General features: G+C 43.2%; 2 protein-coding genes and 1 non-coding gene across 3 annotated transcripts; all 3 read left to right on the forward strand.

Annotated features, from left to right (window-relative positions):
• Positions 1-4,748: 4,748 nt before the first annotated feature.
• trnak-uuu (transfer RNA lysine (anticodon UUU)) lies at positions 4,749-4,821 on the forward strand. Its single transcript has one exon. It is a non-coding gene; the product is annotated as a tRNA-Lys (tRNA).
• Positions 4,822-5,064: 243 nt separating this feature from the next.
• Positions 5,065-6,214, forward strand: triap1 (TP53 regulated inhibitor of apoptosis 1). The gene is made up of 2 exons (XM_063034207.1): positions 5,065-5,361; positions 5,933-6,214. Exons 1-2 carry the CDS (start codon positions 5,215-5,217, stop codon positions 6,023-6,025), a joined length of 240 nt encoding a protein of 79 aa, XP_062890277.1. The 5' UTR covers positions 5,065-5,214; the 3' UTR covers positions 6,026-6,214.
• Positions 6,215-11,062: 4,848 nt separating this feature from the next.
• Positions 11,063-25,738, forward strand: gatc (glutamyl-tRNA amidotransferase subunit C). Its single transcript, XM_063034599.1, has 5 exons — positions 11,063-11,293; positions 14,531-14,581; positions 15,715-15,875; positions 20,965-21,068; positions 25,603-25,738. Exons 1-5 carry the CDS (start codon positions 11,150-11,152, stop codon positions 25,647-25,649), a joined length of 507 nt encoding a protein of 168 aa, XP_062890669.1. The 5' UTR covers positions 11,063-11,149; the 3' UTR covers positions 25,650-25,738.
• The last annotated feature ends 466 nt before the right edge of the window (positions 25,739-26,204 follow it).

Below are 26,204 nucleotides of genomic sequence, written 5' to 3' on the forward strand. Positions count from 1 at the left end.
GCAATTTGAGAGGGAGAAGCTAAAGTCAGATATATCAGTACTACAGTGGAGTAAAGAGAATTACAGAGGCATGAGAGAGGAGCTGGCCAAAATTGATTGAAAGAGGACACTAGCAGGAATGATGGCAAAGCAGCAATGGCTGGACTTCCTGGGAACAATTCCAGGGGCACAGGACAGATACATCCCAAAGAAGAAAAAGTATTCTAAAGGCAGAATGGTGTAACCATGGCTGACAAGAGAAGTTGAAGCCAACATGAAAGCCAAGAGGGCATATAATAGAGCAAAAACTAATGGGAAGTTAGAGGATTGGGGAATTAAAAAAAAACAACAGAAGATAACTAAAAAAAAACAGGTGGGGGGCGGAGGAGACAATGAAATATGAAGGTCAGCCAGCCAATAATATCAAAAATGATACCAAAAGATTTTTCAGATACATAACGTAAAAGAGAGGTGAGAGTAGACATTAGACTGCTGGAAAAATGATGTTGGAGTGATAGTAATGTGGACAAGGAAATGGCGGACAGACTGAATAAGTATTTTGCATCAGTCTTCACTGTGGAAGACACTAGAAGTGTGCCGGAAGTTTGAGACTGTCAGGGGGCAGAAGTGAGTACAGTTGTTGTTAATAAGGAGAAGGTGCTAGGGAAACTGAGAGGTCGGAAGATGGATAAGTCACCTAGACCTGATGGACTACACCCCAGGGTCCTGAAAGAGGTAGCTGAAGAGATTGTGGAGGCATTAGTAATGATGTTTCAAGAATCAATAGATCTTGGGATGGTTCTGGAGGACTTGAAAATCGCAAATGTCACTCCATTCTTCAAGGAGGGAAGCAGAAAAAATGAAATTATAGGCCAGTTAGTTTGACCTCAGTTATTGGGAAGTTGTTGGAGTCAATTGGTAAGGTTGTGGTCTCAGGAGGCATGTGACAAAACAGGCTAAAGTCAGATGGTTTCCTTAAGGGAACATCTTGCCTGACAAATCTGTTGGAATTCTTTGAAGGCGTAACAAGAAGGAAAGACAAAGGAAACTCGGTGGATGTTGTGTACTTGTACTTAGATTTTCAGAAGGACTTTGACAAGGTGCTGCATCTGAGGCTACTAAACAAGGTAAGAGCCCATGGTATTCCTGGAAAGATACTAGCATGGATAGAGCATTGGCTGACTGGCAGGAGACAAAAAGTGTGAATAAAGGGATTACACTGCCGATGACTAGTGATGTTCCACAGGGATCTGTGATGGGACTGCTTCTATTTACGTTGTCGGTCAACAGTTTGGATGGTGGAATTGATGACTTTGTGGCCAAGTTTGCGGAAGATACAAAGACAGGTGGAGGGGCTGGTAGTGCTGAGGAAGCAGATCTGATGCAGAAGGACTTAAGCGGATTAGGAGAATGGGCGAAGAAGTGGCGGATGGAATACCGTGTCGAGATGTGTATAATCATGGTAGAAGGAATAGAAGCATACACTATTTTCTAAACGGGGAGAAAATTCTAACATCCGAGGTGGAAAGGGATTTGGGAGTCCACGTGGAGGATTCCCTGAGGGTTAATTTGCAGGTTGAGTCTATGGTGAGGAAGGTAAATACAATGCTAGCATTCATTTCAAGAGGACTAGAGTTTAATAGAAAGGATGTAAAATTGAGGCTGTATAAGGCTGGTGAGGCTTCACTTGGAGGATTGTGAGCAGTTCTGGGCTCCGTATGTGCTGATATTGGAGAGGATTCAGAGCAGGTTCACGAGAAAGATTCAGGGGATGAAAGGGTTATCATAGGAGCAGTGATTGAAGGCTTTGGTCTTGTATTTGCTGGAATTTAGAAGAAAGAGTGGGGAAATTCATTGAAACCTATCAAATGTTGAAGGGCCAAGACAGAGTGGATGTGAAGAGGATGTTTCCTTTGCTGGAGAATTCTAGGACCAGAGGGAAAATCCTCAAGATAGAGAGACATCTATTTAGAACAGAGATGAGGAGGAATTTCTTTAGCCAGAGGGTGGTGAATCTGTGGAATTCATTGCCACAGGCAGCTGTAGAGGCCAAGTCATTGGGTATACCTAGGCGAAGGTTGACAGGTTCTTGATTTATCAGGATGTGAAAGGTTATGGGGAGAAGGCAGGGGATTGGGGTTGTGAGGGAAATAAATGAGCCATGATTGAATGGTGGAGCAGACTCAATGGGCCAAATGGCCTAATTCTGCTCCTGTGGCTTATGGTTACTCAGCCAACTCTGAGTCAATTCTCCCAGTGCCTTTTCTCAGCACACGTCTCAAGCCATCGGGTTTCGCATGAGAAGTTAAAACAAGGCCCTCTACTCCCTGAACTGGTAAACTTGGAAGAAGAGATGGGGAGTTTCCCCTCCAGCTAATGTTTATCCCTCTGTCACCAGCATTAAAAAAGATTGAAAGGTCACTGTCATATTGCCATATGCAGGGAGATCAGTGGGGAGGGACAAATGGACAAGTCAGTTGCACAGGGAGCAATCCCTGTGGAAAGCAGAAAGTGAGGGGGAGGGAAGGATGTGCTTGGTGGTGGGATCCCGCTGGAGATGGCAGTTTTGGAGAAGTATGTGCTGGACACGAATGCTTGCCCTATCCCTGGTGGGGTGGCGGGAGGATGGGGTGAGGGCAGATGTGCATGAAACGGAAGAGATGCATTTGAAGGCAGCATTGATGGTGGAGGAAGGAAAGCCCCTTTCTTTGAAGAAGGAGGACTTCTCTTTAGTTCTGGAATGAAAAGCCTCACCCTGAGAGCAGAGCAGGAGAGATAGAGGAATTGAGAGAAGGGCATGGCACTTTTACAAGTAACAGGGTGGGAAGAGACCAGGTAGCTGTGAGAATCAGTGGGTTTATAAAATATCAGTGAGAATCACCTTTACCTTTATTTCTCCTCCCAAAGAGCATGACCATACACTTCCCTGCACTGTATTCCATTTGTTGTAATATCAACAAAATCACAGGAGAGACACAGCTGGTAGATATGGAGTAGTCTTTTATTCAACAAAATGAAGTACAGCAGGCATCATATCGAGGCCCTTTCAGAGGACGAGGCCTGTTCGACCCTACATGATACTTTATATGATAAAGATCAAAGGACAATTCCATATTTGCAATGCTTCCTTTGAGATACATATAACTTTCAGACATCCTTCTTCTCACCCACACTCCACTCTGTTTTTTCAATTAACTGCTGTTCACAGCTCTAGGAACCTGCATTTTAAATTTAATCTACAGACCATGCTCAGGTCTAAAGATTGGCTGCTGAAGTTAATATTTTGTTATACACCCTAAGGCCAGAATATGCCCTAACACCAGATGCCACTTCTCTGCACATTCTCTTAATCTGTGCAAATCCCTCTGCGGACTCCCTGCCTCCTCAACACTACCTGCACCTCTCCCCATCTTTGCAGCATCCGCAAACTTGTCTACAGATCCATCAATTCTGTCATCTAAATTATTGACGTGAAAACAGAATGAACCTAACAGCGGCCCCTGCAGGACACCAGTAAATTCGCAGCCAACTTGATGAGGCCCCATTTATTCTCTCTTTACCTTCAGGCAGTCAACCAATCTTCCATCCATGCTGGTATCTTTCCTGTTTTGTGTGCTTCCAAGTACCCTGAAATCTCATTCTTACTCTTTTATCTTGCCAACAACTGAAGCCAGGCTATATAGCCTATAATTCCAAACAGGAGAAAATCTGCAGATCTTTCAAATCTCTTACTAGCTCTTCTTTCAGTTAGTCCTGACAAAGGGTCTCGGCCCGAAACGTCGACTGTACCTCTTCCTAGAGATGCTGCCTGGCCTGCTGCGTTCACCAGCAATTTTTATGTGTGTTGCTTGAAAATCTGCAGATGCTGGAAATCCAAGCAACACACACAAAATGCTGGAGGAACTCAGCAGGTCAAGCAGCATCTATGGAAAAAAAGTACAGTCGACGTTTCGGCCCGAGACCCGTCAGCAGGAAAAAAAGATGAGGAGTCAGAGTAAGAAGGTCACTTCCCTGCCACCAAACTTCCTAATGATAGGCCGTGCCGCTGAAAGGGCTTGCCCAGCTGTATACTGTATACTGTACATCACCTGGGGAACAGGATTGCCATGAAGTTGTTGAACGTGGAAGTATAAATTCCAAAACCGCATTTAATAAACACAAGTGTTAACGAAAACAATTCACGTCGTATTTGAGAACTGTTGCTTATAGGTAATCTCTGATGAGTGTTCTGCAGAATTTCACAAATGTATTGGAAGTGGATTGGAATTGGAATGGGTTTATTGTCACGTGTGCCGAGCTACAGTGAGAAGCTTGTTGTGCACAGCTCATTCAGACCAATTACGCAGTGATTGAGGTAGTACAAGGTAAAACAGTATCAGGATGCAGAATAAACTGCCAGAGCCACTGAGAAAGTGCAGTGCAAGTAAACAACAAGGGTGCAATTCTATCTGATAGATTGTGAAGGAGATTTATTCAATAATCTAAATTAGATCAAGGGGGGAGGGAATGCCAATGTGAGTAGTTTGCAGAAGAAATGTTTGCATGATTTAAACAAAAAAAAAAGCGGCAATATCTGTGCAGGAAAAAGGATGGTCGATATTCCCTACCGACGTCCTGGTGTAGTGTTTCGGCCCGAAGTGCGGACTGACTGCTAATTCCTTTCTGCTTGACCTGCTGAGTTCCTCCGGCAGTGTATGTCACCTTGTCAAGTTGTTTGCAGAAGTTTGCTTCAATGCTCCAAAATTACTGTCGGCGGGTGGTTGGCCAGGGCCCGGATAGCTCAGTCGGTAGAGCATCAGACTTTTAATCTGAGGGTCCAGGGTTCAAGTCCCTGTTCGGGCGATCGCTTTTTACACTCAGCCACTTCACTTCTATTTTAAATTGAGCTGGTAACACGTAAAATGGACCCCGGCCGGCCGCAGGCATCGGGGAGGGTGCGGGGGCGGCACGGGGACATTCCGGGATCGGGATTGGGATCCGGTCCGGTCCGGCCAGCCATCGCCGACGCAAAGTGCGGGGAGCAGCCCGATCGCGGACCTTGAACCCGCGTGTCTTCCTTCAAGCGGCGCCGAGGCTTGGCCTCCCTTCCCGGCGTTGTGAGTGTGGACGGGGAGGAGGGCTCGGCCGGCGTCCGGACCCGAGTCCGGGGCCATCACGGCCCGCTGCGGCGCCGGCTGATGACGTCGGGACGGGTGCCCAGAAGGCGAGGCGCGGGCGGCGGGCGGCCTGGCCACCATGAACAGTGTGGGCTCTGAGTGCCTGGAGCTGAAGCGCGGCTACGACCTGTGCTTCAACCGCTGGTTCGCCGAGAAGTTCCTGAAGGGAGAGCGCAGTGCGGACCCGTGCAGCGAGCTCTTTAAGCAGTACCAGGAATGCGTGAAGGTAAGGCCGCCGCGGGGTTGGAAGGAGCAGCAGTCACCCCTAAATCTACTCTTCCTTGTTGGGGAACAACATTCTCTCCCCCATCTACTTTCTCCAAGAAATATTGCTCACAGAACTGCTGCTCAATACGTTTTTCTTTTGGGGGGGTGTAAACTCTAGAGACTTGTGTGTACAAATCTCGGGAGAAAAGCAGTTTCTGAGATACTCAAACCACCCCATCTGGCACCAGCAATCATTCCACTGTCAAAGTCACTTAGATCCCGTCTCTTCTCCCCCCACCCCCACCATTCTGATGTGTCGCCTGAACAACTGAACCTCTTGACCATGTCTGCATGCTTTAATGCATTGAGTTGCTGCCTCATGATTGGCCGATTAGATATCTGCATTATCGAGCAAGTGTATCTAATAAAGTGGCCACTGGACGCATGTCCAATTCTTTAAGAAGCCACTGGTATCAAATGGAATATTTTCTCTTTTTGGTACTTAATGTGTAGTGATTTATTTGTAAAATTAATATTTTTTGGTTGATTTAAGTTTTCAATGCAACCTGAGCTTTTTATTTCAATTACAGAAAGCCATCAAAGAAAAGGAAATCCCAATTGAAGGACTGGAATTCATGGGGCCCAGACAGGAAAAGCCCTTTGGAAGTGGTGGTTCATCATAATGAACACTGACACGGGATTGTTGCCTCCGTTAATGTGTGAACTCTACAAGCCATTTGTACATCTCGGTGTGGGGAACCTCACAACAGTGGACACAGGGAGCAGAGTATACAATGCTGTTCGACTCTGGTTAATTAAATTCTGGAACTATAGTTGTGAATCACTTGCAAAGTGATCATGATTTAAAGTTGGTGAATTTGTACGCTTTTTATAACTTTGAAGTGACGCGTGTCTTTGATGGTTCTTGTGAGACCCCGATCCTCAAAATAAGAATGCTACAGCAATGAGTCGATTTCTGCACTGAGCAACAAATAATTGTGTAATTTTTTTTGTGACACACAAAGTTTTAATATATTCCCTTAAGTCTTGTTGCTGTCTTTAATTTTACAACTATGTGTGGTTTTGTACAAACCCATGTTAAGATGCAGCTGTCTTTTCCGTTCAGTGGCATTATTGTGCGGCTGTTGGCTGGGCTGAGTGAGCATTTAGCAGTTGAGTCAGGCAGACCTGGTGTCATATCTGTTCTGAGTTGGTCTGTCTCAGTGGGGTTAGGGGGCGAGGTGGTTGCAGTGGGCAGTGACGGGAGAAAGAACCAAAGAAAATATGAGCAGGAGTCCCTCAAGCCTGCCATATCAGCCCTAGGCTCAATCTCCTTTTCTGTCTCAGTTCCTTGATCTTTTAAAAAAGTATCTTCTGTACCATCAATGATCTGGCCCCCACAACCCTCTGGAGTGGAAATTTCCAGAGCTCCAGCAACTTCTGTGAGAAGTTTCGAAGTGTATTTTCCTTAAAGAAATGTGTGTTGGATCTGTTCACGATAACCAGACTCCGCTTATCCTAATTTCCAAGGATTATTTTCCTGATGCTGTTCACCCCAGTTCAGCAGCATCTCTGCCTCCCTGGCTTTAACAGCTGACCCAGCAACACTTTCAAAAATATTTGTTCTCCAATGTAATCAGTGATCTCACTAACTACACTGAGGCTTTATTAGATGCATCGTATCACCCTCTAACTACTATAAGGCTACAAAAATAAGTGTTGCTTTCCTCCTAACAATCTCCTACACTTATTTGGTGGCCAATTTATTAAGTACTTCCAGTACCTAATACGGTTATCACTGTGTGTATGCTCGTGGTCCATCCACTTCAAGGTTTGACTTGTTGAGCATTCAGAGACACTGTTGTAGTGTGTTCTTGAGTTACTATCGCCTTCCTGTCAGCTTGAATCTGTCTGGCCACTCTCTGACTTCATTAACAAGGTATTTTCACCCACAGAACTGCTGCTCACTTTCGATGCCTTTTTGCTTTTGCGCACTCTCTGTAAATCCCAGGACATCAGTAATTTCTGAGATACTCAGTCTGGCACCAATAGTCATTCCATGGTCAAGGTCACATAGATGACATTTCTTTTTTCATTCTGATGTTTGAACTGAACCTCAAACACATGTTTAATGCATTAAGTTGCTGTCACATGATTGGCTGATTAAATATTTGCATCAACGAGCTGGTGCACGGGGTTCCGAATGAAATGGCCACTGAGTCTATTTTATTCCTCTCTCTGAGTGCAGATGATGGCTTACGGCTTATCCTCTGGGAACTCACTCACCAGTCTGGACTGTAGGATACTAACGGGTTATCTGTTAGATTGTGCTTCAGGGCAAAAATCAGATGAAAGCAGTTAAGTTCTCTGTAAAATACAGAGATCTAGGTGACATTGCACGTGAATCGCAAACAGTTATCAGGCAGATCTTGTTGAGGGTCCAGTCGTTTAGGAAATACGAACTAAGAGGACAGATTGTTCAAATTTCAAAACCATAATGAAAGTTAATGTGTGTTTCTTTTAATCTGCAAACTCAGTAGTGCACGCTACTTTTAGATTTCCTCAGTAACAGAACTTGGGCAGTTACAGAATCCAAATAAACAAACTCATTTGTATCCTTGCCTCGTCAAAAGCAGAATGTGTTGTAACAATGGACTACAGAGAACGTTGGGATGTTACAACCTCTGAGAAGTCACCGGAGCTACTGAAAAGCATAAGGAAATTAATAGTTAGGGGGTAGAGATACTTTGAATTTCATTAGTTCGCAGTAGAGTGGGATCTAGATACGTACATCTGGTGTTGATAGTCAGAGCAGTAAGCATAGTGCTGCCTTCTGTTTTTCTGAAGTTTGCAATTTCCAAGCTGATAAGCATGTTAGAGATGGACCTTCTCAGAATTCTCAAACTAGTAGGGTTTCCTACACTGAAGTTTCACAGAGTTGAAGCCTAATTACTAGAAAACAGTGCTCTAATATTCAAAAACATTCATATAAAATCAAAATGTTGAAAATATTCAGCGGGCCTATGAGGAGAGAAACAATGTTAACGTTTCTGTTCAGTGAATTTTCATCAGAGCTGGGTAAACAAGGGAATGGTTTTAGTAGGTCTCCTGTGGAATGGGAGAGATATCTGAGGTTAGAAGGAAGGGATGGAAATGAGCCATGATCAACCAACCATTACTCAACAGTCATCTGACCACATCACGGTGAAAGATAATTTAAAAGATCTGCCAAGTCAACTGAATAGAACCTTTCATTACAGACATTGGCCTTGGAACAGATACAGTGTAAATTCACCAACATTATTTCTGGGCTTAAAGGTTTAAATTACAGAACGGTCATAAATGTGATTTGTAATCTTGATTGTAGAAGACTGAAGTACGACACAGTACAGGGACTTAAAACAATGAGAGGGCTTGCTTGTTAAGACAGTGAAACGATTCCTCTGGACCAGAGTTAAAATTAGAACAAACCTTTTCACACAAATGGTATTGTAAATCTCGAACTTGTTCGCTGTACAAACCCAGGATGCTGTTTAGTTTCTGGATGTTTTTCATTGGCTCCTAGTGAATCCTTTCATCGCCTTCGCCTCACCCATTGTCACGCAGTGATAAGCACCATGATTTCCCATCATGGTCTGATGTGAATATTGACCAGTACATGGGAGGGTGGTAGAGAACAGATACTCATTAAACAGCTGAGTAGAGCATTTGGAATGGTACTGAGAACCGTGACTCAATGCACCAGGTGTGCTTGGATACCTGGCATAATCACGCAGAACGAACATGCTACCTCAGAAACTGCCCACCTGCTTCTACTGTCAGCTCCCTTTCCCTGATGCTTCTATTGCTTTAGCCTAACCCTAAATTTCTCTTTCTCAGTTTTTTTTTCATCCTTGCTCTTTCCCAACCATCATTAACAACCCCCCAATCTCATTTAGTCTCCCATACTATCTCTTTTCCAATGTCTTCTGGGATTTGCTTCCTGTTCTTATTTTCTCTTGCTTTTGCTTTTTCCCCCCTCTCTTCCCCCCACCCCATGTCCTATTTTGCTTTCTGTGACTCGATTGCTCTCTCCTACATGCATGTCTCTACGTCTATTTACTGTATCAGTTTGCTGTGCTCACTGCGTCCCCCTCAATTTATCCACCTCTTCTTCCTCTCACTGTGCATGAGAGACAGAGCCAACCCTACATATTCTTGCAGACTTTGCAATGAAGAAACCAGATCTGTCAAGCAGACTGGGAAAACACCAGCTCCAAATCCCTCCTAGTAAAACACATAATCCTGATTTCACCTACCTTTCACGTCAACGAGTCTAAATCACAGAATTCCCTACCTGACTGCACTGTTGCATTTTTGTTAGAAGACTACAGCAATTGCTCAGAAAGGATCACCATCTCCTCCTCAACTGCATCTGGGGTCTTGGGGGGAGAAAACGGGTCTTGAGTCACCCCATACATAACAAATACACAAGAACCTATGCACTGTTGTTGCAGAGGATTAGTACCGTAGTTTATTGATTTACAAATGTTGGAATCATGAACATACAAAATCCTTTGGGTTTTGATTTACAAAACTATTCTTTGTGGTAACAAATGGAAGGTTACTCTTTGCATGTGGGAATGAATGCGCTGCATCAAAATGTATCACACCTAGCTTTTAGAATTCATGAAATTTTCTTTAACAAAACATTTTTCCAGGAATGGATTCCTCTCATAAATTGATATAAGGCAAACGAGAATTAAACACATTTTGGAAATTGGAACTGAATTCAGTTTAGTAAATTATTTATTTGAAATAGCTTGTATGTGCCTCCATCACCACACTCAATACACTCAACTGTATACGGCACCTGGTTAGGAGGAACAAAGACAACGGTCCCAGTGAATTTGACAGGAATGACTACAACAAAAACATTCAAGTAAGTGTAAGTGTGTCTTAGCTAACGTCATGAAAAATACATTAATCAACTGTTTATCTAGGGATCTTGTTTCAGATCAGTAGGTTCATGGTGTCCATTCTGAAAGGATTCTTGGCTACATCAGTATGTTTATTCATCATACTGAGAACACGTAATATATATTAAGGTATTTGGGCAATTGATTAGAATCTGTCAAATTATTGATTGGAAATCAAAATTGTGGAATTATTAATTCAGACATGGTTTATTGATTAGGATTTTTAAGAGACTACTAGACAGGTATATGGAGGAATTTAAGGTGGGTTGTTATATGGGAGGCAGGGTTTAAGGGTCGGCACAACATTGTGGGCTGAAGGGTGTGTACTGTGCTGTAGTATTCTATGTTCTATTTGTGGGGTAATTGATCTAGGTCTATTTATCAACGCCTGCTGATTTTCAGTTACAGTCTGTGATGATAGCTGTTTAGTTTACTGAGGGTGAAGAACAATGATTCACATCTATTGGTAATGGATTAGGGGTCCCTGGATCTATGGGGTTAGTAATTTGACATGGTATATTGACTAAGTCTGGTTATTGTATAGGGTCTGTGGGGTTACTTATGCAGTTTGCTAGTTATAGATTGGTAGGGTTATTGAGATTAGGTTTTTTGAGATTATTGTCTCAGTCTGCTGGTTTTCGCCGTGGGTGTGTGGGGTTATTGATCCATTCTGCAGTTTTCGCCGAGGGTGTGTGGGGTTACCAATTCAGCCTGCCGTTCACTGAGTCACTCCCCGCGGTGTTTGCAGTCTCCGGCCGGGTTTCGGGCCTCAGAGCTGTTCCCTCCCCATGGGGCGGGGCCACGAGCCAGGGCCGAGCCTTCCCTTCCCTTCCCTTGACCGCTGCCGGGATGTGGGGCCTCGGTCGGTGGGTGCTGCTACCGGCATGGCTTCGGCCTGCCCGGGCGGCGATTCCTTGGGCTGCAGGAGGAACGGGACCGGCCGGCACCGAGGAGGCGGCTGCGGCGTCCGTGCTTCAACAGAGGCGGAGCAAGGTAGGGCAGGCCGGCCGGAGGATGGGGCCTCGTCCCGGGAGGGAGGAACCTGCCGCCTCCGTTCTCCCACATCTCTCTCCTTCTCCACCCTCCATCATCTCTCCTCATCCCCTCCCCTCTCTCCTCATCCCCTCCATCACCTCTCCTCATCCCCTCCATCACCTCTCCTCATCCCCTCCATCACCTCTCCTCATCCCCTCCATCACCTCTCCTCATCCCCTCCATCACCTCTCCTCATCCCCTCCATCACCTCTCCTCATCCCCTCCATCACCTCTCCTCATCCCCTCCATCATCTCTCCTCATCCCCTCCCCTCTCTCCTCATTCCCCTCCCCTCTCTCCTCATTCCCCTCCCCTCTCTCCTCATTCCCCTCCCCTCTCTCCTCATTCCCCTCCCCTCTCTCCTCATCCCCTCCATCATCTCTCCTCATCCCCTCCCCTCTCTCCTCCGTGACCTGTCGGCCGACCATCGGTAGAAATTGCTGCTTTTGGCTTCACCCCCTTCAAGGCAGTCCCTGAAAACCGAGAAGGACTTTTATTTCCACCCCGATGGGAATCTTGGAGGGGAGATGGAGCATTGTAGCAAGGGAGATTGAAAGATGCAATGGGACAATGAGACACATTTCTGCAGTCAGCCTGATTTGAAGATGTTGATGCCTCACATTCTTCCTGACTGATGAAATTTGCGTGTTAATAAGCTGCTATCACAGTGCATTTGAAGAGATGGATTCTACACTGTGGGGAACAGTTGTTCAGCCATTGGGAGGGTCACAGCAATGACTTTCCAGTCACAGCCTCTGTAATCACCATAATCAGACTTTCTCGAAGATGGTCACGATTATGGTGTCTCTGAGATTCCTCTGTCATGTCCTCCTCTTCCCAGTTTTTCACTTGTATAGGGCATTTTAAAATTCTTGCCACATATGGTGGCAAGGCTGGAACAGATAATTACTGTGGGACGGTGTCGAGGTTGGAGCTACATTTGAGTTTACCATATGTGGTAGGATGTTTCTGTTCTCCAGGATTACTGAAGTATTGTAGAACACACCTTCCCTGTAGGTGTACCCGTAACAGATCCTTCTGTACGACCGCTAACAGAACATTACACTTCCACCCACCTCCAGACTTGGTGTTTGTATTGTCACTTACAATTTTGTGCACCTGCCATTTTCCACTGTGTTACACTTCATCCCGTCCACAAAATACCAGCCAATTAGCAGGACTGAAAATATTCTCTAGGCCAATTTCCCTTACTTCATTAGGGCTTCATTCCCTGCTTGTTGCTGGATCCAGATAACCACTTGAATTTCTGATGCACAGAAAGTCCGTGGGCTGGCTGGTGGTAACTGGGGTTTGTTTAAGTAATTGCAACCTCAGGAAGACCAAGCAATTGATGGTGGACTCCTGAAAGGGGAAGTTGAGAGAACTCACACCAGTCCTCTTTGAAGTGTCGGCGATGGAAAGCTTCAAGTTCCTTGGTGTCAACATCTTAGGGGAGCTGTCCTGGACCTAATGCATTGTTAAAATCATGAAGAAGGCATGCCGGTATCTATATTATATTAGGAGTTTGAGGCGATTTTGTAAAAAAGACTCTAGCAAGTTTCTGTATATTTACAGTTGAGAGCATTCTGACTATGCATTTCAGCCTGGTATGGAGACTCGATGCACAGGATCAAAAGAGGCTGCAGATTGTAAACTCAGCCAGTTCCATCACTAAGAACATCTTTAAAAGGTGGTGCTTCAAGGAAGGCATCTGTCATGGGGGCCTTCACCACCCTGGGCATGCCCTCTTCTCATTACCCCCAGAGGGCAGAGATACAGGAACCGGAGAACCCAAGCTCAGCGTTTTAGGAACAGCTTCTTTCCCTCCACCTTCAGATTTCTGAACGGTCCATGAACCCCAGAACACAACCTTGCTATTCCTCTTTCGCATAACTTGTTAATAATTGTAACTGAAAGTACCGTCATTTTATTTGCCTTGCACTGTGCTGCTGGCACAAAACAACAAATTTCACAACATTTGTCAGTGGTGATAAACCTTATTCGGCTTGATGGCGAGCCAAGGGACCTGCTTCCACTCTGTATGACTGTGGTTCAAACTGTGGCGTAGTTCTCCCATTGCACAAAGGCACAAGCTCCTTTGTCCTTCCATTAACAAGTAGCGAGGACTGGTTTAGTCAACCGTTTCGCCAGTTGTGTTCTCAATACTGACGAGGTTTGCTGCCGGAACTGCTGAGTTCCTTCAGCGTTTTGTGTGTGTTACTCTGGATTGCCATCGTCTGCAGAATCTTTATACTTCATTGTCGCCAAACAATTGATACCAGAGCGTACAATCATCACAGCGATATTTGATTCTGCTCTTCGTGCTCCCTGGAGTACAAATCGATAGTAAATATTACAATTTTAAATTATAAATCATAAATAGAAAATAGAAAAGGGAAAGTAAGGTAGTGCAAAAAAAAACCGAGAGGCAGGTCCGGATATTTGGAGGGTACGGCCCAGATCCGGGTCAGGATCCATTCAGCAGTCTTATCACAGTTGGAAAGAAGCTGTTCCCAAATCTGGCCGTACGAGTCTTCAAGCTCCTGAGCCTTCTCCCGGAGGGAAGAGGGACGAAAAGTGTGTTGGCTGGGTGGGTCGTGTCCGTGATTATCCTGGCAGCACTGCTCCGACAGCGTGCAGTGTAAAGTGAGTCCAAGGATGGAAGATTGGTTTGTGTGATGTGCTGCGCCGTGTTCACGATCTTCTGCAGCTTCTTCTGGTCTTGGACAGGACTTCCATACCAGGTTGTGACGCACCCTAGAAGAATGCTTTCTACGGTGCATCTATAAAAATTAGTGAGGGTTTTAGGGGACAGGCCAAATTTCTTTAGTTTTCTCAGGAAGTAAAGGCACTGATGGGTCTTCTTGGCAGTGGACTGTGCTTGGTTGGACCAAGTCAGGTCATTTGTGATATTGACCCTGAGGAGCTGAATCTCTTGTGTTTATCATGTTCTTAATATTTTTTTAAAATATTTGCACAGTTTGTGTCTTTTGCATTTTGGGTATTTGCCAGTCATTGTTTGTATTTTTAAAAATTCTCTTGTATTTCTTAATTGTTCCTGTAAATGCCTGCAAGAAACTGAATTTCCAGGTTGTATATGGTGACATATATGTACTTTGATAATAAATTTACTTTGAACACCATGAGCACTTGCAGTTGGTATTCTGTTAATTATTATTATTCTCAATCTTCATAGGTGCCCAGGAGTCCAACCTGGAAGCCCAGTGAGTTCAGCCAGCCTCCGGAGGTAAGCAAGCTGCAGCGGATTCTGAAAGTAGCTGAAAACCAGTCGTCGTGACTCTGCTACAGGATTGGCAGCAAGAACGGAGGTTTTATTACGTTGATCCCATTGCTGCATTTCTGAAGTGGGGGTAGGATTGCGGCAATCGGATCCCTTTTGGAGGAGGAGGGAGCCGGCCCGTAAACTGTGTGTCCATTGTTGATTGCACTGTAGCAATCGCTGCCTGAAATTCACGTGCATACAGCCTGGCCTTGGGTCTGTATAGTCAGCCTGTAGATGCAACCTGTCAAGAACAGCACAGGAAGACTGCTTGTACACGAGGGGTGCAAGACGCCCGATGATAGAACCTGTTAGGTAATCGGTGTCATTGGAGTCAGAGTGGGACTTTTTTGGAGGTCTCCTATATAGGAACACTTTGGGCAAAGGGGTCAGCAAGGAAATGGCAGGCTGAAGAACAACTGTACAACCCTGAGTCCAGGGACTCTGTCTTCACCACGTTAGCTTGATATACACAGTTTAAAGTGCTTCACAATGTCTGCAGAAAGTGGTGGATATGGCCCAGCCCATCACGGGAGAAACCCTCCCCACCACTGTGCACATTTACAAGGAGCGCTGCCTCAGGAAAGCAGCATCCATCATCCATGCCATGCTCTCTTCTCGCTACCTCCATCGGGCAGAGGGTACAGAAGCCTTAAGTCCCACACCACCAGGTCCAGGAACAGTTATTACCCGACAACCATCAGGCTCCTGAACCAGCGTGGATATCTTCACTCACCTCAACTCTGAACTGATTCTGCAACCCACAGACTCTCTCTCTGGGGCTCTTTACAGCCCGTGTTCTCAGTGGTTTTTTTTATTGACTTATTTTGCACACTGGTTGGTTGTCAGTATTTATGTATAGTTGTTTTCATTAATTCTGTTGCATTTCTTTATTTTCCTGTTGATGCAAGAAAATAAATCTCAAGGAGCTTATGGTGACATGTATGTACTTTGATAATAAATGTACTTTAACTGGTGGGAGATGGTGGGGCTGCTTGATGATCAGCCCAGGCTTAGTTCTCAGTGTGCTACAGTCTGCTGATTTTGGGGTTGGGATGTTACACTAATGAGCTCCATTTCTTTACCTGGAAAAACTGTAGGTATCCATGGAGATGGTCGACCACCTGGAGCGCCTGGCACTTGTAGATTTTCGGAATCAGGAAGGAGTGCAAAGACTGGCAAGTGCCATACAATTTGCCAACCAGCTGCATGTTGTTGACACTGAGGGAGTGGAGCCCATGGACTCAGTACTGGAGAATCGGTAACAGCTGCCTCTTAATATATGATTGTAAAGTGGTTGTCTATTTGTAAATCTATAGACACAAATGCTTTAGGATAAAGATGCAACTCCTTGGTGATACTCAGCAAATCAAACAGAATACACGGAAAGAGAATTGGTTAACCTTTCATGATCTGCAGGATGGTGGCATTGGTACACTATATGTTCTAGATTAGGATGTCGAGAGTGTTAAGGAGAAATCTTTCCATAGAGGATTATGCATCTTTGAATTCTCTAGCCGAAAGAACTGAGGAAGCTGAATCATAAAATGTATTCAACGCTGAGACAGATTTTTGAAATACTGGGGAGTCACAGGTTATGGGGAACAAGCAGGTAAGTGGAACAGCAACCTAGATCTGAGCAGCAACCAAGGTCAGAGCAATCTTGAACGGAGGCAGAAGCTGAAGTGGTTATGTAGTCTATTCCTATACCTCCTGAGAAATCATCTTACCAGCAGCTTCTCAGGGCCAGTTTGGGATGACGGATGAACACAGACCTCGACAGAGACACCTCTATCCTGAGAGAAACTGCCTGCACTTAAGCAGCGTGATCTTGGTATAGACTTTTTGCACTGTCTTTCATTAGAGTTGTGGAGAACTGTGAAATACTCTTGAATTTGGACCTAGTGCTTTCCTGGCGTACAGGTATATGATGAATAAGCTCTTCTCGGGCTTCCAGACAGGTACAGATATCGATTATAACTGATGTTTTGAAATGTTGGTTCTAATTGATATCTGTACTTGGCTGGAAGCCTGAGAAGAGTTTATTCTTGAATTTGTTTTGATTTTGAAAGAGATGCTGGGGAATTTTGAACTATGCTGGAGAGAGTGCAGAGGAGATTCACCAGGATATTTGCCAAATTAGAGGACTTAAGTTATGGGGAGAGATTGGTTAGGTTGAGCTGGTTTTCCCTGATGCAGAGGAGGCTGAAGGCTGAGCTGACAGAGGTATATAAATTTATAAGATGCATGTACAGAGCAGACAGAATTATAGGCAACATGGTAGCGTAACACTACAGCGACAATGACCTGCGTTCAATACTGTAGTGTATTTATCATTTCAGTAATATTTGGGTAACATTGTAAATATATTGTTTGATTGAGCACTCTTTGTTTACATAGTTCATTATGGGTTATATGTAAAAGTACTCGAAATGTCCAAGTCATACGTGAATGCCTCACTAAAGAAAAGAAACTAAGTACAGATGCATCCCGACTCCCGTGATTTTCTTTTAATCAGCTCTAGAGTTATGAAATATAACAAAACAACCGCTGTCTGTAAGGACATTCTCTCGTGATCAAGTGGGTTTCCTCTGGGTGTAATTGGGCATCGCGAGCTCATTGGGCTAGAAGGGCCTTTTAATGTGCTGAACTAAAACAGTCAGAATTATTTCCTCCATTGAAGGGGTATCAAAACAAGAATATTCGAGTTTAAGGTGAGAGGAAGAAATGTTAAAGGGGATTTGAGTGGGGAAGGTTTTGACACAGCGGCTTTGCCAGAGAAGGTGGTGGAATCAGATACGTTTGTATTGTTTGACAGATAACTGGAGTAGGCGCGGTATAGCATACCAAACTAATGTAGGCAAATGGGATTAGTGTGGGTGGGCAAGAAGGTGAGTCTGGACATGTGGGCTGAAGGGCCATTTCTCTGTTGTATAAATCTACAACTGTATTGCAGTCAAAAGAATTGTTTGTTTATGTGATGGGCCTCATGACCTTTTAGCTAGAGAAACTAAGAGAACACAGTGCTATTCACAGTCGGTTAGAAGCGAAATGGCATTTACTGTTGGTGCTGCACAGCATCCCAGAACCTTTCTTTTCTTAGAGGTACAGCACGGTAACTGGCCCTTTTGACTCAATGAGCCCACGCTGCCCGTTTACGCATTAACTTACTAACTCCTACATCTTTGAGGAAATTGGAGCACCCGGAGGAAACCCACGCGGTCACGGGGAGGACGTACAAACTCCTTACAGACCGCAGCGGGAATCGAACCCAGGTTGCTAGGACTGTAGTGTATTTGATTGCACTAAAGATCTAATTGAGGTGCAAAGAAACAAGGAGTATTCCAATGACTCGTTAATCCTAAATCCTGCATCCAGGTAAATTTCTTGTAATTTACAATTTCTAATCCGTTGCAGAGAATTTGCCAGCCTTGGGTAGAGAGGAACAGAAGTTGCTACAAATGCTTGGCAGATCAGACAGTATCTGCAGCAAGATTTAGTGCCTCAGGTCAATGACCATTTGACAATACTGAAAACAGTTTTAGATGTGATAGAGGTACAGAAAGAGAACTGGGGAGAGGGGGGTGGGGATGTAAATTGCAAAAGAGAAAATCTGTAACCAAATGGAAATGGCTAAAGGGAAAAATAAGCCTGCAATGAGAAGATAAAGAAACAAGTAGAAAATAACAAACCGAGAGCCATTGCCAGTAGCCACTGTCTGGTTATAGCTATAATATTTGAATGATTTTAGTTTAAAAGTCCAGTTTTTAACATATATTGGGATGTGTATATTGGTGTGCACAACTACCGGTCATGGGTTAAGGGTGAAAGGTGAAATGTTTAAGGAGAACATGTTCACTCAGAGGGAGATGAGACTGGAATGAGTTGCTGGTGGAAGTGGTGGATGAAGGTTTGATTTCAACATTTAGGAGAAGTTTGGGTAAATACATGGATGGGAAGGGTATGGAGGGCTATGGTCCACATGCAGGTCGATGGGACTAGGCAGAATAATAGTTCAGCATGGACTTGATGGGCCAAAGGGCCTGCTTCTGTACTCTATGTCTATGACACCATGACTCTAACCTTTGCAATGTTAGAAAATGTGTGAAAAGAGTCCGTTTTTGTAGATGGTGCTGTAAGCACTAGGTTGTCTTTTACATATCTGCGAAGGTAGTTCAGGGAATTTCCTTTATTTTACCAGTAGCCACCTGTGCACTTTAACTATTGATATCTACAATATCTCGATCTTGTTTTCCTGAACCTCTGAAGGCAAATTAAACCAAATAGCACTTCTTAATTAGTCTTGACATCATCAAGGCTTTCAGCTTCTTTGCATACAGTCTACCCTGTTCTGGTTGTCAGTGTGGTGCACACTCTCCTCACTAATGTTAGCAGTAACACCTCCCAGAGCTATACTGAAGTTTACAGGGTCTACAGCATCGAATATTCATTAGTGAATTTACTGCTCTTAGTTTCAGGGAACTACAGGCCGGTTAGCCTGATGTCAGTGGTGGGGAAGTTACAGGAAGGTATTCTGAGGGATAGGATCTACTAGCATTTGGGTAGACAGTCAGATTAGCTGGAGTCAACATGGCTCTGTGCATGGAAAACTGTGCTCGATTATCCTTTTAAAGTTCCTTGAAGAGGTAGGCAAAAAAGGTAGATGAGGTAGTGGATGTTGTCCATATAGACTTTAGCACGGGCTTTGACAAGGTCCCACATGGTATGCTGATTTGGAAGATTAGATCCCATGGAAACCATGGAGAATTTGTTAAGCAGATTCACAATTGGCTCAGAGATAATTGAACGTTGTTTCTTGGAATGGGGCTGGTGACTTGGGGGTATGCTACAGGGATCACTGCTAGGACCCTTATTATTTGATATTTGTATATACAGTTTAGATGTGAATGCGCAGGGCTGATCAGTAAATTTGCAGGTGTCATGATATTGGGCTGCATCACCATCTGGTTTTGGGGTGGGGGGCCTTAGAAAGTTGGCATCCATCATTAAGGACCCCCACCACCCAGTTCGTGCCCTCTTTTCATTGCTACCGTCGGGAAGGAGGTATCGAAGCCTGTAGGCACACACTTGGCGATTCACGACAAATTTCACGACATATGCTGGTGATATTAAACCTGATTCCGATTCTATTGCTGATGGTGAAGGACATTACCATAGATTACAAGGGTGATCTTGATCAATTCGTGAAATGGGCTGAGGAGTTTAAAATAGATTTCAATACAAATAAGAGTGAGATGATGCATTTTGGAACGTCAAACCAATGTAGAGTTGTACTATGAATGGTAGTTGTAAGTGGTGTAATGAAACATAGAGACCTAATAGTACAAGTGCATGGTTATTTGGAATTGATAGAGTGGTGAAAAGGTTATTTAGCATGCTGGTCTGCATCGGTCAGGACACACTGTTTAGCAAAGATGTGGTTAAAATGGAGAATGCAGAAAAGATTTGGATGGATATTGCCAAGACTAGAAGGTATTAGATCCACAGAGTTCTTCAGAAGTTAAGAATGAAGCCCACATCTTATGGTTACAGTCATTTATTAGATGTTCATCATAGTATGGGTCAGACAGGGTCTGATGAAGGCAAGGCAAGTAAGAAGTAAGTAACAGCAACTTAGGCATATGCTTTCTTTTTATACTGCAAACCACCTGGACTGGTTTAGATGAAGAATCTGTTTAGCAGGTGCTGACTGAATCACATTTCAGCTTTGCAGATGAGACTACAGAAGTTTAGAATCAAATGCATTACAAGTTACTAAAAGTTTATAGGAAAAATAGATGATTATACAAACATGTAAGCAATCGAAATGCAAAGGCTAAAACTCCAAGGAAAAACAGTAAAAACAATCTGGATCCTAATCCAAAGTGGGATAGGCTGGGTTTTTATTCCTTGACACGTAGATTGGGAGTGACCTTATAGAAATGTTGAAAATCATGATGGATCGTAGCAGTCTTTTCCCCAGGGTAAGGGAGTTTAGAACTAGGGGGCATAGGTTTAGGGTAAAAGGGAAAAGATTTTAAAGGGAACTGAGGGGCAACTTTTTCACCCAGAGGATAGTGAGTATATGGAATGAGCTGCCAGAGGAAGTGGTTGAGGCAGGTAGAGTCATATCATTTAAGAAGCACTTGGATATATACATGTCAGAGTGGGGTTTAGAGGAATATAGGCTTAAATTGGGTCTAATTGGGTGGGCACTATGGTCAGCCAAACAACCCAAATCCATGCTCTATCGCTCTGACTCTAAGATGGATACCGAGTCAAGTATAAGCTATCGAAAAAGAACCATTCAATTATATTACAAGTATATTTATTTATTTCCCCCCACATAGGCCTTTGTATCTGCGTGCGGATGAAGTCACAGATGGTTACTGCACAGAGGCGGTCTTGAGCAATGCAAGGCAAGTTGTAGAGGAATACTTCGTGGCACCTCCAGGTAAATGGCCATAGCTGATGATTTTTGCAATCAATCTTCATGAATGTTCTGATTTTCAGTATGTTCCCTAGTTATAAAATGGAAATGTACTGGCTACCAGATTTTCGTTGATAGAAAATAATCCCCATTGAATATTTCCCAATGCAAGATCTGCACTTGCCACCGTTGGCCAAAGAGCTTCTATTTACCACCTGGGACTCAAAAGATTTTGTGGGGCAAGTACCGGACATAACATGATTCTGATTTCACCAGGTCTTCAGACATGGGCACTTACAAGGAGTTGTTATTTATGAGTTGAGCTAGAAGTCAGAATTGTGAATGTTGTTGATTTTGTTGCATGTTCCACCCTTACCAACATACCACAGCAAATTCTTAATATATGTGGTGAGTAAAGTTAATCCTTGATCTTGTTTTTCAAAGTCTTAAGGCAACTTTAGAAAAAAAATGCACTCTTTAATTATTCTACACATCATCAATGCTCGCAGCTTCTGTACGGACCAAATCTCTTCTGGTTGCATTTGTGGTGCACATTGTGTGGTCACCAATGTGAAGAATATTATTGTTGAAAGTAATACTTCCTAGAGCCAATACCAAAAATCAAAAAAAGGACTAGAGATGTGTGTCTTGGGTCAGAGCTGGGCATACTGTTTTTCACCTCTATATCAACAAGTGTAATAAGGATGGCTGGAAAGTTTGCAGATGACACAAAAACAGGTGGTGTCACAAACAGTAAAGGCGGCTATCAAACATTATAGGGAATGCAGGTCCAGCAACAGTTATTACCCTACAACCAGTAGGCTCCTAACCAGCCTGGATAACTTCACTCACCTGAACTCTGAACTGACTCAACAACCTATAGACACATTTTCAAGAACTCTACAACTCAGTATTATTTTTAAAATTTATTATTTGCATGATCCTGCCCCTTTTTACACACTTGATATTTGTCAGTCTTTGTTAAGTATAGTTTTTCATAAATAGAAGCGTGGACACTAAACTTGATTGACAAAGGAACTACCTCAACTATACTCCGGATTAATTTGTTGTTAACTTTTAACCGTGCATTATATTACTTACAAGTGATTTTTTGTATTTTTTAAATCCCTGCACAAATAGAAATGAGACCCAATTTTCTCTTGTGTGTTTAATCAAATGTCCCACATGATTACCTCAGAATGAAATCAAAGCATGACATTCAGCAGATGTGACCTTTCTGAATGTAATCCTGTTTCTATTTTTAGTCTTAACAGAGAATAAGAGCTCTGCAATGCCTCAATTGTCATTATTCTGGTGAATCTTAGTAATACAAATACACTAGGTCTCCGATCCAAGTTCTTTAGGACTGGACTGCACTTGAACATCAGATATGTTTGGGTAATAGATAGCAATCTTGACAATCTAAGGTTTTTGTATATCCAGTGCAATTTCAACATGTTATTTTTAAATAAAGTGTCTTTATGTAGCCAAGTAGTATATCAAAGAAAATAAAAATCATTATGCATTTGCCCAGATACATGGGATCAAAAGTCTGCAGAAACATTTCCATTTTGAAAATCTTGAATTTGATGTTTTTTGACTGGAAGACTTTTAATGTGGCAAGCAACCTGTTTGACCTTAATTTTTTGGCCAAACCAGAACCTGCCTTGATGAAGGGCAGGACCCTGGTTGATTTTTTTCCCCCCTTTCATATAAGCCAGTTGTAGATCTCTTGTTCTAACCTCTGCTACTCTTAGAGGCTGTAAACATCATTTAAACATGCTGTAGTAATGCCACTCCGAATGTACTTTTGATTTAGTTTGTAAAATTATTTCAGGTATTTTGGGCCACAAGTTAACCTCAAACTGTCGCACCGTTAGGCAGATTTACTTAAATAAAACATCAAGAGTCAACCTGGATCAGCTTGGTAGGCAATCCTGTTGAATTAATTTTTTTGTTGAGCAGATGACTAAATACATTGAGGGCAGTGCAGTTCATATGGTTTATATGGACTTCATTAAGGCCTTTGACAAGATCCTACGTAGAAATCTATAAAAGATTAGAGTCGATGGGATCCAAGGAAATTGGCAAATTAGATGCAAAATTACCTCGGTAATAGGAGACAGGAGGTGATGGCAGACAATTGCTTTTGTCACTGGAAACCTGTAGCCAAGTGTGCAAAACAGGCATTGGTGCTGCGACCCTTGCTATTCATCAATTTAACATTTGAATGTAAAGATGTTGTGGCATGGCAAGGGTTAAAATTCAGGCAAGAAAGATCTTTGAAGAGCATATCTTCCCTCTGCACAGCAGGAGCCTGCAGCCGTTTGGGATTCAGAGACAAGATAAGGATGTAAGCCACACACATCAACTAAGGGACAATTACTCTATTAATTTCAAAGTATTATCAGTTGTTATCCGCCGCATCTGCTCTCAGGGTGAGACTTTTCATTCCAGGATGAGGGAGATGTCCTCCTTTTTTAAAGAAAGGGGCTTCCCTTCCTCCACCATTAACTCTGCTCTCAAACACATCTCCCCCAAGACTGCCTCTCATCAGTTGTTATCTTGTAGTTTCTATTGACTTTTAACACCTGTATGGTGGCGATTGATCTTGCAAATAAGGAATTTGAACATACACAAACAAGGTTACCTATTGGTTGATATCTGTAACTACTAATCAATTCTGCATAAAAATGGCATTTCTCTGTTCAGATTTGAGAACGGTCTGTTTTCAGAGTCCTGTTAATCAGTGACGACAGAATGATTATCAGTAAGTTTCCAGTTTACATGAAAATTAGTGGTGTTCTGGATAATGAAGGTAGCTTTAGCTACAGAACAATAGTAAAAATACACTAATTCCGATCAGTGTGAGGTGATGCATTTTAGGGGAGTTTAATAAAGGGCTGTAGAAGTACAAGTCCAAAAATCTTTTAAGGTGCCAGTACAGTAGATAGGGTAGTGAATAGTATGCAGGATGATTGATTAACATGGACATAAAATGCTTCCACCCAGGACGGATATGATTACACTGGAGAGGGTGCAGATGAGATTCACCAGGATGTTGCCTCAGACAGAGTATATGCTGAACGTTTCCTTTCGAACAGAGGAGGCTGGATGTGAAACTTGATGCAGATATATATACAGCCTCATGAGAAGTCTGAGCACTTGAATTGTCAAGGCATAGGAGGCAGTGGACCAAGAGCTGCTAAAAGGGGCTAACTAGTAAATACAGGCGCTGATGGTTGGAGTGATGTTAAGAAAGCAACATCTCCCTCAATGTCGCAAAGACAAAGGAGCTGGTCGTGGACTACAGGAGGAATGGAGACAGGCTAACCCCAATAGACATCAATGGATCTGCAGTTGAGAGGGTGAACAGCTTTAAGTTCTTCGGCATAAACATCACCAGGGATCCCACGTGGTCTGTACATGCTGCCTGTGTGGTGAAAAAAAGGCACAACAGCACCTTCTTCACCTCAGACAGTTGAGGAAGTTTGGTATGGCCTCCCAAATTCTAAGAACTTTCTACAGGGGCACGATTGAGAGCATCCTGACTGGCTGCATCACTGCCTGGTATGGGAACTGTACTTCCCTCAATCGCAGGTCTCTGCAGAGAGTGGTGCGGACAGCCCAGTGCATCTGTAGATGTAAACTTCTCACTATTCAGGACATTTACAAAGACGGGTGTGAAGGATCATTGGAGACCCAAGTCACCCCAACCACAAACTATTCCGGCTGCTACCATCCGGGAAATGGTACCACAGCATAAAAACCAGGACCACCAGGCTTTGAGACAGCTTCTTCCACCAGGCCATCTGTCTCTCTTTTCGGTTGTCCATCAAAATCCGATGATGTCCACTCCTTTAATGGTGAGATCTTTGATGACTATACAGTCCTATCTTGGACCCACAAGCTCTATTGCAGGTGGGACATGTATATGTGGTAGTGGTGGCAACCATGGCTGCATTTCTCCTGGTTCCCTTCTGCTGGTTCTTTCCATCTCCAGAATACAAACCCCGTCCCTACACAGCTGTCGAGGGAAGACTATTTTCATTGACAACCTAATTTTAATGCAAGTTGACAGTGGGAATTTGTCACCTTTTGTAAGGTATTTATCTGCAAAAATCTATGAATAGTTAATATTAATCCCACACTGATGTTGTTAATTATTCAAATAATTGTTAATTATTTGAAGTTGATTACTGGAAATACAAATGCTAGAAGCAAATTGCTGATGATTCTGTAAATATATAAAGTTAACAATTGCCGAAGTTGGGGTGAGTTACAATACTGTTCTAGAGTAATAAAGCCAGAGCTGTTGCTCAGTGAGCAATCTGATGGAAAATACATGTGCTAAGCTGTGAATTCATCCCCACTGACAACAGAAAATCCATAGGGCCCAAGGATCATAACTGAGCTGCTGTCTTCAATGATTTTACAAGTATTATTTTGCTGGGAAGTGCCTAGAGGTAGTGAAAATGACTTTTTTGAGCAATATGTACACGAGTGCATTATCAGGATTGCATTTTGCATAATACAAATAAACATCTTTTAATTCCAGGCAATATTCCACTTCCACGGAAAGAGGAGAGAGATGATGGTCTTTAATATTCCGAATGGCAAACACGGACTTGCTGCTTTACGGCAGATACTGAATTCAAAGCAAACATCTGGTCGCAGCGATCCACTGAAGACTGAAGTGCAACAACATTTTCATTTGAACTGAAGGACAGTGCCATCATTTTTGGAATTTATTGATGTATAATATTTCTCTTGTGGAAATGTCATTTGTTATGTCGTGGAGAGTTTACTAAGACAAATGCAGAAAAGAAATAGCTCATTCATAGCATTCCTGACGAAGCAAGCAAGCTGTGACTCCCCAACTGTGAGCAGGATCTAGGTGCACACTAACACAGTATGGATGGAACATTTATTTCTGAGATCTAAATAAGGCCAGACAGTGTTCCTCAGTAAAATGAAAGATCATGTGGCCCATTTGTTTTTTTAAAAATGCTGTATCAGACCTGCAGTAACAATCATTTCATTCTCCTTTATACCCTTATATGAAAGAATGGAAATAAACTATCTTGAATCTTTTGAAGAATCGCCATCCAGAACTGCACAAAACTTCGACTTGCAAGCAGTCTTAAGCAACCAGAGTAC

This window comes from Mobula hypostoma, chromosome 27, assembly GCF_963921235.1.
Source record: "Mobula hypostoma chromosome 27, sMobHyp1.1, whole genome shotgun sequence".
Lineage (NCBI taxonomy): Eukaryota > Metazoa > Chordata > Chondrichthyes > Myliobatiformes > Myliobatidae > Mobula > Mobula hypostoma.